The sequence below is a fragment of the Ovis canadensis genome, chromosome 3 (genome assembly GCF_042477335.2).
Source record: "Ovis canadensis isolate MfBH-ARS-UI-01 breed Bighorn chromosome 3, ARS-UI_OviCan_v2, whole genome shotgun sequence".
Classification (NCBI taxonomy): Eukaryota; Metazoa; Chordata; class Mammalia; order Artiodactyla; family Bovidae; genus Ovis; species Ovis canadensis.
Window position 1 is genome coordinate 156,206,293 of NC_091247.1, and position 15,074 is coordinate 156,221,366.

A 15,074-nucleotide genomic window follows, 5' to 3' on the forward strand; every position below is an offset into this window, starting at 1 on the left:
GTCTAATGGTTCAGAATCTGTGTTTCCACAGCAGAGGGCACAGGTTTGATCCCTGGTCTGGGAATACAGACCCACATGCCACCTAAAAACTGTGTACCACGACTACTGAGCATGTGGGCTGCAACTACTGAAGCCCTCCAGGCTAAAGCCCGCACTCTGCAACAGAGGAGTCACCACAACGGGAAACCCACACCCTGCAACACACAGTGACACCCGCTTACCACAGCTGGAGAAGCCTGCATTCAACAAAGAAGACCAGTACAGCCAAAAATAAAAGAAAGAAAGAATAAAAAAATAAGAGATTTTCAAAAAGACATAAATCTATCAGGACTGGGAGAATAAGAGAGAAGACAGAAACAGAAGTCTTGGAACTTTCACTAGAAAAGGTAAGTGGTATAGGGCAGTCCTGGGAGCTGAGGTCAGAGCTAAGAAGCTAGCCAGTTCACACTGCAGAAACTCCCTGAATCTCAAGAATTTGTGGGTGTAGGGATCTCTGGAAGTAAGGGAAGGGAGAAGGAACAGAGGAGCTAGAAAATAAAGATTGGTTGAGATTCTGTTTAAAAAACTTCAGGTTCTACAGACTTAGGGAATAAACACATGGATACCAAGGGGGGCACTGAGGTAGGATAAGTTTGGAGATTGGGATTGGCATATACACACTACCATGTATAAAATAGATGATTATTGAGATCTAGGAGTTGGTGATGGACAGGGAGGCCTGGCGTGCTGCAATTCATGGGGTCGCAAAGAGTTGGACACAATTGAGCGACTGAACTGAACTGAACTGAACTGTTCCCATAGCAGAAAAAAAAAAAAAGTTATAATCTGTTTGTAGGACATATATTTACCTAAAAATACATTCCAATGTACATTGAAAGTAAAAGTCACTCAGTCGTGTCCAACTCTGCAACCCCATGGACTGTATAGTCCATGGAATTCTCCAGGCCAGAATACTGGAGTAGGTAACCTTTCACTTCTTCAGGGGATCTTCCCAACCCAGGAATCAAATCTAGGTCTCCTGCATTGCAGGCAGATTCTTTACCCGCTGAGCCACAAGGGAATATGTATTAGATGCAGACAAATACTGTTTGATTCCACTTATAGGAGACACCAGCTGCTGCTGCGGCTGCTGCTAAGTCACTTCAGTCGTGTCCAACTCTGTGCGACCCCATAGACGGCAGCCCACCAGGCTCCCCCGTCCCTGGGATTCTCCAGGCAAGAACACTGGAGTGGGTTGCCATTTCCTTCTCCAGTGCATGAAAGTGAAAAGTGAAAGTGAAGTCGCTCAGCCGTGTACGACTCTTAGCGACCCCCTGGACTGCAGCACACCAGGCTCCTCTGTCCATGGGATTCTCCAGGCAAGAACACTGGAGTGGGTTGCCATTTCCTTCTCCAGTGCATGAAAGTGAAAAGTGAAAGTGAAGTCGCTCAGCCGTGTACGATTCTTAGCGACCCCCTGGACTGCAGCACACCTGGCTCCTCTGTCCATGGGATTTGCCAGGCAAGAGTACTGGAGTGGGTTGCCATTGCCTTCTCCGAGGAGACACCTAGAATACTCAAACTCATAGAGTCAGAAAGGACACGGATAGATGCCGGGGGCTGGGGGAGGGAGAATGGGGAGTTAGTGTTTAACAGGGTCAGAGGTTCAGTAGGAAGGTGAACAATTTGACAATGGATGATAATGAGAGTTGTGCAATAATGTGAATGCACTCAGTGCCACTGAAATATATAGTTAAATATGGTTAAAATAGTATGCTTTATATTATGTGACTTTTACCACAAAAAATTTTTTTTAATTCAGCTGAATAATTACCCCTCATTTACCCCCATGGGATAAAACAGGGGTAAAGTAAGGCCTTTGCATTGAGGGTCACCAGACAGGATTAAGGGAGGAATACCCTACAGAAAATAAGTAGATTAGCCAAACACATGCCTGGTACTAAAACCTTCATCCCCCACTAAACTCTTGAAGTATTGGCAACCAGGCCTTTTTGTGTGTGTGTGAGCAGAGAGGAGGGAGAGGCTGCCCTGGGGATGTGTCTAGTCTAAGAGGAGATCTAAGGGGCCTCAGTGAAACTGACTCAACCAACCAGGTCATCCTTCTGAGAAGTATACATGGTCAAATCCACATAGGCCCTTGGAACCTCAAATGCCTTTAAAAATTTCCCAATCCTGAATTTAAGTAGATAACCAAGGATTGCCAAATAACAGAGAAATGCCTCTAATATGAAAACATATAATTCAAATTAAAAAAAAGCAAAATGGCATATAAGAGGAAACATAGAGAAGTCAACTAAAGCCAAAACAAACCCAAACTGTTATTACTATATTCAGATAAAATAAGAAATAGCAAACATGACACAAAACAAGGAAGAAAAGAATACTCAGGGAGTGAAAAAGAGCTGTTGGAATTAAAACTTTGATAGCAGAAATGAAAAATCTTGGAGAAAGTTAAGACTGATGAAATACTATCTGCATCTAAAGACCTGAGAGGAGATTCAAACGGGAGACGCAGATGGCAGTGGGGATTAAGAGGTGCAAACAGTTATGTATAAAATAAATAAGCCGAGAATCCCTGGCAGTCCAGCAGATAGGATTCCACGCATCTACTGCAGGGAGTGCGGGTTTGGACCCTGGTTGGAAACTAAGATCTTGAAAGCCATGTAGCACAGACAAAATAAATTAATAAGCAAACTACACAAATATATTGGGCAATACAAGGAATATAGCCAATACTTTATAACTACAAATGAAATACAATTTTTAAGAATTGTGAATTGCTATGTTGTACACTTAAAACTTATATAATATTGTATTTACATCAACTATACTTCAATAAAGTATTGAAGCCACCTTGAAGTTGGGAATTGAACTAATGATAGATACAAAGAAAGCTAAGCCAGTTTAAGATCATGTAGTTATTAGCTTTAGGGGAAATAAAATATTGCATAAGAGAAGAAAATAATTGTATTTATGACTGTAAAAACTGAGTATTGATGTAATAAAGTATATATAGTTACATCAGAAGGATAGGTTTTAGGGAAAGTTGCCATGTATGATGAAGATGCAAGAGGAGGAAATAGAACGTAATCCTTAACCATAGGAATCAATATCATAAAATGGAGAAATCAAGAAGAAGCAATACAAGCCTGATACATAAAAACATGGGAGTATAAATAAAATTCTTTTTTTTTTTTCAGCCATGCCACACAGCTTATGTTATCTCAATTCCTAGACCAGGGATTGAACCTGGGCCACAGCAGTGAAAGTGCAAAATGCTAACCACCAGGCCAACAGGGCACTGTCTAAAATTCCTAACATTAAGCTAAAAGAGTAGAAAATTGTTGCCTGTGAAGTGGGAGAAATGAGGAGTAACATCTTTCATAACAAATCTGTAGAAACATCTCATTTTGGAAACACTGAGAATTTATAACTTTGTAAAAAATTTTGAATGGTCTACAATATAATTTGCTGCTTCCCTGGTGGACTTAGTGGAATTCACCTGCCAATGAAGGAGACACATGTTCCATCCCTGACCCAGAGGATCCCATGTGCTCGGAGCAGCTAAACCTGTGCACCACGAATACTGAGCCTGTGCTCTAGAGACCAGGGCTTGCAAATACTGAGCCCTTACAGCAACTACTGAAGCCCCAGCCCCCTAGAGCTCCGCAGCAAGAGAAGCCACCCGAAGGAGAGGCCCATGTACTGCAACTAGAGATAGCCCCTTCTTGCCTCAGCTACGGAAAAGCCCACGCAATGAAGACCCAGCACAGCAAAACATAAAATGAATACATAAAATTATTTTTTAAATGTAATTTGTATAATAGGCATATATATAACTGAAAAACATTATGTCTATGAATGACTTTAGTCATATAACTTTTAAATTCCCTTTAGCAATTTCTATAAAATATTTTTTAAGTAAGTCTGCTAAATACAAGTGCAAGAGATGTGCTCAAGGCTTAGTTATAACTAGTGCTACAGGAAGAGCCCAGTAAAATCATCTGGAATATCACTCTACATGTCAAATAATATCCTGAGGTGAAACTGAGCAACATCAGAACTGAATGTCTTTTAAACATGATGAAACTTTCACATTGATTTTTACTTCGTTCTCAGAATAAGGGTGAAAATTTGGCTTGAGAACTTAATTGTATTAAAATAACAGGTATAAGTAAAGGCATGACATTTATCAAAAACACTAAGCAAAATCTTCAACAACCACTGCTTTCCCTGTTAGGCCAACTTTTGCTACTCTCTGGTTATTTCTTAAGTCAGCCATTGTTATACGTCTGTCCTGCGGCTTCTTAGATATATCCTATCTGTGCATCTGAGCTGTGACTCTTCAAGCCTCACTCCTCTACCTTGACTAATTCTTCTTATACCTCTGGATATCCTGATATGAATAAACCCCTTATTCATAGCAAAATGGTCCTAAAATCTTGAAGCCAGAGGCTGTACTAGAGTTTGGACCCTCTGCTGTCCTCCCATGGCTGGTCATATAGATTTGAGATCTGATACTTGGAGCCCCAGAAGCTACTGTATTAGAATCATCTGAGATTGGATAGTAAGAAAACTCAGAATCCCCAGGGTGGGGGAATATACTAACTCATCAGGGAGACTCATTCAAGCAACTGATTTTTATTGGGCATATATGATGTTATAAGCACTGTTCTAGGTACTTGGAATGTAGGTATAAACAAGAGTAAAACCTTTCTGCCCTCCTTCCTGTAAAAACAGTGGTCCAGCATGTTGTGTCAAAGATATAACACACCAAAGCAGCTGTCCAGACGTGGAGGAAGGGGTGACCCAATGAGAGGTATCAAAGCCTGAGTGCGCAGCATCAAATCCATGGTGTGGCAGTGTTGGGAGATTGGTTACAAATAGTCAAGTTGATCAAATATGCATGTGTTCACAATAAACCTCAAGGGTATTAAAGACAATGGGTGCCTGATTTCTCACTGTCATATAAGGGAGTTGGAGAAGGCAATGACAACCCACTCCAGTACTCTTGCCTGGAAAAATCCCATGGATGGAGGAGCCTGGAAGGCTGCAGTCCATGGGGTCGCTAAGAGTCGGACACGACTGAGCGACTTCACTTTCACTTTCATGCATTGGAGAAGAAAATGGCAATCCACTCCAGTGTTCTTGCCTGGAGAATCCCAGGGACAGGGGAGCCTGGTGGGCTGCCGTCTATGGGGTCACACAGAGTCAGACATGACTGAAGTGACTTAGCAGCAGCAGCAGCAGCAGCATACAAGGGAGTTACCAACATGAAAAAGGGAAAAAAACTACAATTAACCTAGTTGTATGAGACTGGAACTGGAGGTATTATATGAATTCAATTTAAATAGATAAAAATTATGTAAATTCATACATTCTATAGCCCTTATCATTGATGGGATAGGCAAACAATAATACTCAACTACTCTGAGCTGGTTTTTTAAAATAAGGGTTCTTGGGAGAAGTGGAAGATTCCAGGCTGAAGGAGGAAAAGAACAAGGGGATAATTAAAACACTTTACACGAAAAACCAAAAAAGTATCCAGAGAATGATGGGGACACCAAAGCTAGTCTGTAGAGTCTCTCCTGGCCAAATCAGGGACAATATTAGCATCGAAATAAATGATGGCCATGGATTATGACACGTAATAATTGCAGTAAGATAGGAAGCCAGGTGTCCATACTGATATAGTAAGTGCACCCCAAAATTGACATTTTGATGAGGAAGAAAATTTCTCAAAGTACCTCAGTTCAGTTCAGTTCAGTTCAGTCACTCAGTGTGTCTGACTCTTTGCGACCCCATGAATCACAGCACACCAGGCCTCCCTGTCCACCACCAACTCCCAGAGTTCACTCAAACTCTCGTCCATCGAGTTGGTGATGCCATCCAGCCATCTCATCCTCGGTCGTCCCCTTCTCCTCCTGCCCCCAATCCCTCCCACCATCACAGTCTTTTCCAATGAGTCAACTCTTCACATGAGGTAGCCAAAGTACTGGAGTACTCTAGCATCATTCCTTCCAAAGAAATCCCAGGGCTGATCTCCTTCAGAATGGACTGGTTGGATCTCCTTGCAGTCCAAGGGACTCTCAAGAGTCTTCTCCCACACCACAGTTCAAAAGCATTAATTCTGCGGTGCTCAGCCTTCTTCACAGTCCAACTCTCACATCCATACATAACCACTGGAAAAACCATAGCCTTGACTAGACGGACCTTAGTCAGCAAAGTAATGTCTCTGCTTTTGAATATGCTATCTAGGTTGGTCATAGCTTTTCTTCCAAGGAGTGAGCGTCTTTTAATTTCATGGCTGCAGTCACCATCTGCAGGCATTACATTAATCAAATAATTGATGAGAACATCATAATAGAATATTCAAAACTGCATGTCACTTGAAAGATACAACAGAAAGAGCACAGTATTACATCTGTGGTATCTCTGCCAAAGATGCATAACCTAATTTACTCTAGAGAATATCAGAAAAACCCTAGGCCATTTACACCATAGCTGGTTTGAGGTCTTCAAAGGGGTTAAAGTGATAAAAGTTAAGAAAAAAGTGAAGAAATGATCTAGAGTGAAGGAAACTGAAAAATATAGCAACCAATTTAAACATGTTATTCTGAATTATACCTGTTAGTTAAGAAAAACTTATGTTACAATTGATAAAATTGCCTAGATCTGATGACAAAGTGGTCCTAATTTGTCAGTGTTCACCTCCTAATTTGGATGATGTTCTGAGGTTCTGTGAGAGTTGCATATTGAAGGATTCAGAGCTGCTGGGCACCATATTGGCATTATATTCTCAAACTGTTCTGAAAACTTAAAAGGCTTTACTGTACTTGCAAATTTGGGGAAACACTGAGATTATTTTAATCTCCTTAAAGAGTGGGAAAGACTCTATTCTTTTGAAAGTTATACTTCGGCAAGAAAAGAAAAATAAATGAATAAGTAAAACTGTTCTGTCAGATGGTTTTACAGGTTTGAGTCCTGGGGACTCCCACAGTTAAAAATCAAGAAGAAGAACAGCTAGCCATGAAGGGCTGAGAAGGAGCCATCAATGAGGTAGGATGTAAAGGAGGAGAAGCTGAGGAAGAAAAACTTTTCTAGAAGTAGGAAGTGATTCACTTTGTCAAATGCTGCTGAGAGATCAAGTAGGATGAACAGAAATCAGGTGATCACTAGAACTAGCCCCAAGGCATCCTGGAAGGAGTCAAGCTGGAGCCGTTTTCAGCTAAGTGAGGAGAGCAGTCAGATTAAGAAGAGACGAAAAGAGAAAGGGAGGTGAGGTCATGGAGTGGGTGAATATAGATATTTCATTCCAGAAATGCTGCTGTAAAAGGGAGCAAAGAATGATGTACTTGGAGGGTTATGTAGATGTTGGAAGCAGCGTTAGGCATTACTGACAAAATGGAGGCACAACCCTAAACCCCCTCCCGTTGTTCCGTAGGCACGGACCCGGAATGAAGGAGTTAGGCTTTGTGATTCTGACTTGTTTTTTCCTTTCCTCGGCTGAGTTGACTGAAGAGAATATTAAGGTACTTATTGTTTTTGAGAGGAGCATGAGAAGGCATAAAGCCTTCTGCAGCTGTGCTCAAAGAATAATTCATAAAGTTAATCACTGACATTTGTTCAAGGAATTTTACAATAAAGTGTTCCAGAGTGAGCACACAGGCTGCAGCTTGAGGCCATTGTAGGGATTGCTATCTGAAGCCCATTTGTGAGAAAAGTGTTTACGGCAAAGGAGTTTGCTGAATTTAGGGTTTAGGAATAATTAAAATAGTTAGAAGCTAAAGATTTAAGGGATGCTGTAATGTTAACATATTCTACTATAGCTTATAGAGATTAGGGACTTCAGAGATATTTAGCTAGAAGCCCTTTCTTAGAAATGTTGAGCTTAGGATACTAGGGGCAAACAAGACTTAGAAAGATAAGAATTAAACTGAGGAATGTGGTATGCAACCCAGATATTAGCATGAGTTACAGTGTATTCACAAGGACACATGAGAAAAAGTAGATAAGAGAATCACTGAGGAAGGAACTCCTTTTGAGGGGCAACAATGATTTTTGGAGAAAAATAAATCTGGGTCTCTGGGAACTAAAAATATCAAACCTCTGACCTAATGCTTTTGTAAAAGTATAAAAGAATCATAAGCTTGAAATAAACAGGCAGTCCAAAGAAAAACTGAGAGGCTGCCTCAGTTTCTCGCCAACACCGCTCATCCCTTCAGGTTGAATCCCTGGCTGATGGAGCTGAACTCTGGCAGGTAGGGTCCATGGAGAGTTCTTTGCAAGATGAAACTTTTCTGGGGCAGTTTGTACAGTGATGGGATGATCCAGCAATGAGGAAGAAACACAGGATGCTGGAAAAACTTAGCTTAAACTGGAGTAGTGAGAGGGCTATGTATGATGAAGACTGCATGTAGAAACACTGTCATTGGCAAGAGCAGAGGCCCTACATCCTAGTGATAAAGGGGAAAGAAGGGAAGGAGGGCTCAAAGGAGAGATGCAACACTATTATGGTGGCCTGGAGGGGAGAATTTTGTATGATTTGATTCTGTTCTGTCAGTGTAGTGTGAGCCCAGGTCGTCTACTGAGAGTAGAGTATGGAAGGCTAGTAGCTGGGGTGCTTGCTGGATCTTTGGAAAGAGAGAAGTGAACAGTGACAGTCATTTTGGGGTGAGAGTGGGGATATCAGCACAGAAAGTTTGCAGAGAAGTGACCACCAATCAGTCTTAAGGGCCCATTTGGGATTTGCGGTTATGAATTTAACCACACTGAAAGGAATGGCAGTCTGGTGGCTAGGAATCCATGCTTCCACTGTTCAGGGTGGAGATTCAATACCTGCTTGGGGAACTAAGATCCCAAAGCTGTGCAGTTCCACCAATTTTTTTGTTGCTGTTGTTAATTGAGATCTGTGAATAAGCCTATGGATTTTTCTCTAGCAATATCCTTCTGTTTGGATACAGGAGAGAATGTTGGAAATACTAAGTGTCAGCTCATTTTTTCCCAAGTACATATATATGTATTTCTTCAGAGACACTAAATGGATCTAAACAAAACAGACAAGGAATGAATTGCAAAGCTTTTAATGAAATTGTTTGTATTTTTTACAGCATGCATAATTTCATATCTGTGGTTAATTAGTTATTTCAATACTTATCTGCCTCTGAATTTGGTCATAATGCATGAATCTATGCTAATAAAATTAAGGAAAGAAACAGCTCATCTAATCCCTCTTTATATTCCTTCATGATCAGCAAGGTGCATAAATGATCTTGCTTTAATTAAGAACTGAATGTACTGGAGACATATTTGATAATTAAGGTTTTAGACAAATATTCACCGGTATTAGTTACATTAGCAAACTGAAAAATATTATAGGCCTAATATCAAACAATTAACACATTAGATAAACATTAAGCTTCTTAGAAGAAAGACCACCTGCTCCTGCTTCTGTAAAAACATTATTTGTTTGAAATAATGGTGGTATAAACTTTCATTCAACTATCACTTCTTTAATATGAAAAAGAGACAAAATGAGCTGAAGGACGATAACTCCACAGTTACAGGGAGCAACCCTCCACATAACTGCTGACGTCATGGTCTCGACAGTGACTTTTCCAAGCCACCCTGTGGAGAAAGATGAAACAAATGGTCATAAGACTAAAACGTAGCTTCATTGTAATGTACATACTTCAAATCCTTTGGGAGAACAAAATAGTTCATCAATACATGAAATATAAGCTATAGACAAATCCAAGTACTGTTATTTGCCAACTGGAGATATGTATACCAAGGACTTCAAATCTCCACCAGCCTTCACTAGAGCACACAATGCTGAACACAAATGTTGAGTCCTGCGTTCACAACACAACTGCAGAGTGCATTCCATATTTACTTAATTCCAAAAATAATTTCAAGATATGACAAGGTAGAGTGTGTAGAATCTTAAAAACTCTAGAATCTCCTAAAATAAATTGAAGAGTTAAAGAATAAGATTCTGAGCCAGTTAAAGTAAACTGTTTCTATTAGTACATTGTTTAGCATTAATTTAAAGCTTCAATTTTTCAGTTCTCAGTAGCATACTTTGTTCTTTGGAAATATTCCTTCGCTTCTCTCATAAGAGTAGGGTAAAACAGCTCTCACCTGGGACTTCCCTGGTGGTCCAGTTGTTAAGACTTTGCCCCTCCAAAGTTGTGGACAAGATTCAATTCTTGGTGGGGGAGAAGGAAGCTAAAATTCCAGGTGCCCTGAGGTGCTACCAAAAAACCCCCAGTTCTCTTCACCGTCTTATTTTTTTGGCCACACCTGATGTTGTTGGTTTCCTCTCCAGCACCCCCTGCCTTAGAAGCACAAAGTCTTATCAACTGGACCACCAGGAAAGCCCTCAGCTCTCCTTTTTAATGCTTAACACTAACCATAGTCTGTAATAGAAATTAACATAGTGTTGTAGGTCCATTATGCTTCAAACACAAACAAACATACAAACAAACTCATAGAAAAAAGAAGTCAGATATGTGGTTACCAGAGAATCAGGTTGTGGTTGAGGTGAGGGGTGGTGAAGTGGATGAAGGCAACGAAAGGTACTACAAACTTCCAAGTATAAAAATGCTAGATATGTAACGTACAATGTGAGAAATACAATCAACACTGCTATATGTATAAAATAAGAAATATATGAAAATTCATATAAATGAATTTAGTGAATTCATTTCATATTCATATACATTTCATATACATATTCATACATAAAATTCATATATATATGAAAACTGTTAAGAGAGTATAGCCTAAGACTTTTCATCACACACACATTTTTTTTCTTCAATTTCTTTCTTTTTGTAACCATATGACATAATGGTTGTTCACTAAACTGACTGTGATAATAATTTCATGATGTATGTAAGCCAAACTTTTATACCATACACCTTGAACTTCTACAGCACTGTGTGTCAATTACATCTCAATAGAATTGGAAGCAGAAAAAAAAAAAAAACAACAACGTACCATGCTGTAATGCCTTGCTCACTGACAATATGCTTTGCACATGCTACAGCTTTAGCGATGTTATTTTCCATTAATTCTGAAAAGCAAATGGTGAGAAATGAAAACAATATTCCTAGAGATTTCATTTTAAGTTTAGGTTCCACAGGCTATATTTTCTTAAGCTAAGGAAAGTACAACTAAAATTATTTTTAAAGAGTCCATGTTGTGAAGGTTGGGGGAAAACTTCTTCTTCATTCTATCCTATTTGGCATGAAATTAAAGCATTTCGTTTCTCATTTACCAAAGTCATTGGGAGTTCTGGAATTATTGATTAATGTGATAGAAGATTCTCTTTTTACTGTGCTGTGCTTAGTTGCTCATTCATGCCCAATGCTTTGCGACCCCATGGACTGTAGCCCACCAGGCTCCTCTGTCCATGGTGATTATCCTGGCAAGAATACTGCAGTGGGTTGCCATGCCCTCCTCTAGGGGATCTTCCCAACCCAGGGATCGAACCCAGGTCACTTGTATTGTGGGCAGATTCTTCACCATCTGAGCCACCAGGGAAGGCCAAGAATACTGGAGTGAGTAGCCTATCCCTTCTCCAGGGGAACTTCCCGACCCAGGAATCAAACCAGGGTCTCCTGAATTGTAGGTGGATTCTTTACCAGCTGAGCTACTGAAACAAAACTAAATCAACCAAGGGGAAATGGGTCCAGCATTTTTTGGCTCAGCAATTCTATTACTGGAAGTTTATTCTAAAGAAATAATAAGAGATGCACCCAAAGATGTGTGTACAGATGTTTCATATCAATTAATAACAGGGGAAAATACAGCCTAAGTGTTTATCAGTGAGATTTGGATTGATAAATTATAGAATATTTATTTAGTGGAATTTATTCATCTTGAAATATAATAAAGATTGGTATTTGTTGATAAAATAATTTTGTGTAATAAACAGCATATTATAAAGCAGTAAGTTTAGTATAATTTCATTTCTGCTGACATACATTGCTTACATGCTTGTATGTGGGTACAAATATGCATAATATAGTTCTACATTCATGTATGTGAGTGATGTATCTTCTGAAAGATGTGGATACCAAAACTTACCAGTTATCATAAATCTCTGGATAGTGAGAATTTTTATTCAGTGACCACAGATTATTATATAATACAAAATGCTTTTTAAAGTAAAATTAACATGATACAAAAGAATATTCTTTGACTAATTTCTCTATTAGGAATTTTAATATGTAAAAAATTAGCAATATAAATTTGTATCAGCTCACCAATATTTTATGTACTAAACACTGCATGTCATCTCTATTTTAAAAGGAACTCAATAGAAAATTTATTTTAGCCCAGCTAAACAAATCTGTAAATTAACTTGTCACAATGACAGTATTTAAATACAAACTGTATTTTTTGGAAATGCAAGCTCAAGAATTTAGAGTTTCAAATGCACTTTAAATTACTCAGCCAAAACACACACACATACATACAGTTTATATACATAGAAGTAAATATGACAAAATGTGAATAACTGTTAAAGTACATGATGACCATACTGATGGTTGTATAGTTATGTTTCTCATTTTCTATATAATTAAAACATATACTCATAAAAAGTAAAAACAATTTTTTAAAAGGAACCACAGGTATTCCTCCTCTTTGGTTAACTAGTAATCCTTTGTTTTCCAATAAAGGAGGGTATATTAAATAAAAACACACACACACAAACCTAATTATCCCTAAACCTTCTCAAACAAGACAAGAGGAATGGCATTGTCCTTTACAAAGCATCAACAAGTTCAGTTATACTAAAGTGCTAGGTCATTCAAGAAACTCTTGTATGTTAGCAAACAGCCAACTTTCATGATGAGTGAAAGTGTTAATCGCTCAGTTGTGTTAGACTGTTTGCGACCACATGGACTGTAGCCAGCCAGGCTCCTCTGTCCATGGAATTCTCCCCGAACAGCGATCAAACCCAGATCTCCCTTACTGTAAGCAGATTTTTTACCATCTGAGCCACCAGAGAAGCCTTCAAGACATTTTCATTTGTACTGAATCTCTGTTCTTACAGGTGTAACCAGATGGGGCCTGAGCTATCACTCAACATCATCTTGTCTTACCGCTGCAGGACACATGACAGCCGTCAACTGCGTTAGGGGTTTTGCCATCATTACACCACCACTTGCTGTTGATCTGAAATATCCCATAATCAGTGCTTTCACTGCCAGGATTGTAGTTTGTAGCTTTTGTGTTATAACTGCTTTCCCATTTGGTCAAACATAACCCTGGAAAAAAATGTATTTTTAGTTGAAAAACAACATGAGATGACTTACACTTCATAGCCCAATCAGTTCTATTTAGTCCTACTTTACTAACAACTTACTTTAAAAGTACAAAGATGTACTTACTTGTGAAATATTTTAACACTTTCATGTTAGGAATTCTCTTAAGAGAATTATTTTATTAGCAAATCATTTGGTAATACTAATTAAACAAGATAATAAATTTAAAAAAATTAAAATAGCTCTTGCCCTTCACATACCCCTAAGTTAATACTGAGCCTAGAATAGCAAAACCAACAGATTAGTTGAGTGGGTTTGGTCATTAGCAGCAGATGCACACATTAAGGAAAAATATGTTATTAGGAAAAATAAGGATTCTCTGGGAGAGAGAAAATTTCTTATGACCCTGAAGGTGAATTTGGGTACCAAATTAGACAGTAAGAATCACAGAATAGGAAAGACTCTCCTCCATCCATCCATCTAGCCATTTGCTCATTCACTCAAAAATAGTTATGGAGGGAGATGTCTGAATTCAATATGAAAAATACAGTGATGACATTGAAAAATATAGACTACAATACAGAGGAAATTTTCCTAAGGCCATTTCTTGAATTCTGTGGAAGAAATGAAAAATAATCAACTAGGGTGAGCACAATAAAATGTCATTTCCTGGTGTATTTCAGGGATCCTTATTATAGAAATGAATTGAGGGAAATAGGTTCCTACTGTCCCTGTTTTGAGAGTTTAATGTAACTTTTTAAAAACCTTGCTGTTAAAAACCCAACATTGGTAAGGGAATTAAAAATGAGAAAAATACTGCCTTACTCAGGTTAGAAGAACCCAACTGCCAAACTGCTAGAGTCAAACACCATGGGCTTGACACATATTCGAGGTGCTGAAATACATTTTATCATCACCCTACATGTGCCAGCTGGCATGCTTAGAGGGACTAGAATGGCCCTCTCATGCCTCAGTCCTTCACCTGGTACATCTATTCTAAAGGAGCAAGTTGATGTTATTAACCATGGCAAGCGTACAAACCCTCCAACAAAGAAAAACCCATTCACTCAAAGTCCCTTGCTCATTATTCATCCTCTGTTAGTTCCACACCTGGCTAGCTGTTTGGAAGGAGAAAGAAGAGTTAACTTACAGTTTGCCAGGCTGACTCCCTTATAGCCGTCCAGTCCGAGTTCCTTCAGAGTTCTGGCAAGCTCACATCTCTCAAAGACCTTGCCTTGGACAGCAACAGAAAGGCAGAGAAGCCCCAGAATAATGAGAGCCTTCATGTTGACTGAGAAGTCAAATGTCCAGACTGACCAGGGTGAGCCAGACTTGCTATTTAACATCTTTTCACTCCCCTCTTATCTCACTGGTTTGGTGGCTCCACCCTCTGAAACATGTGGAAAACAGAAACAGTTTATTGGTCCACTGACTTAAACATTTTCCTTCTTATGTTTGAAGAAAGATATTCTGATACCCTAAGAGTTAGTCTGCAGAAAATAAGGAAGTGAGATTACTTAAAGACATTAAGAAAGAAAGAACAAGGTTTAGCACTATTGCCCAAAGAGGAAATTCCTCCTATTTTATTATGAAGTTGAGCAAGGATTCAGAAAAAAAACCTGAACCAACATTTTTCTCAACTGAAAATGAACTCCCATCTTTGATTAACATTCATTTACATTAAGTTGTTTTATGTGACTTCAGTATGTTGTCTTCATTTTTTTCACTTAAAATTATTTTATATACACTTTTCACAAAGAACATGACACACTGCCTGTTATTCTGATAGGTATA

General features: G+C 39.0%; 1 protein-coding gene across 1 annotated transcript; it reads right to left on the minus strand.

Annotated features, from left to right (window-relative positions):
• Positions 1–9,067: 9,067 nt before the first annotated feature.
• Positions 9,068–14,838, minus strand: LOC138435843 (lysozyme C-1). Its single transcript, XM_069580954.1, has 4 exons — positions 14,431–14,838; positions 13,119–13,283; positions 11,005–11,080; positions 9,068–9,627 (listed from the first exon to the last, which is right to left on the minus strand). Exons 1-4 carry the CDS (start codon positions 14,624–14,626, stop codon positions 9,561–9,563), a joined length of 504 nt encoding a protein of 167 aa, XP_069437055.1. The 5' UTR covers positions 14,627–14,838; the 3' UTR covers positions 9,068–9,560.
• Between the last annotated feature and the right edge of the window lie 236 nt (positions 14,839–15,074).

What these genes read in the sequence shown, in the direction of transcription:
- LOC138435843 (XM_069580954.1), bottom strand. Translation starts at nt 14,626, where the DNA reads ATGTTAAATAGCAAGTCTGGCTCACCCTGGTCAGTCTGGACATTTGAC. An exon ending in GGGAGTCAGCCTGGCAAACT is followed by an intron (nt 13,284 to 14,430) that starts GTAAGTTAACTC and finishes ATTTTTTTCCAG; the next exon opens with GGTTATGTTTGACCAAATGG. An exon ending in CTGTCATGTGTCCTGCAGCG is followed by an intron (nt 11,081 to 13,118) that starts GTAAGACAAGAT and finishes TTTGCTTTTCAG; the next exon opens with AATTAATGGAAAATAACATC.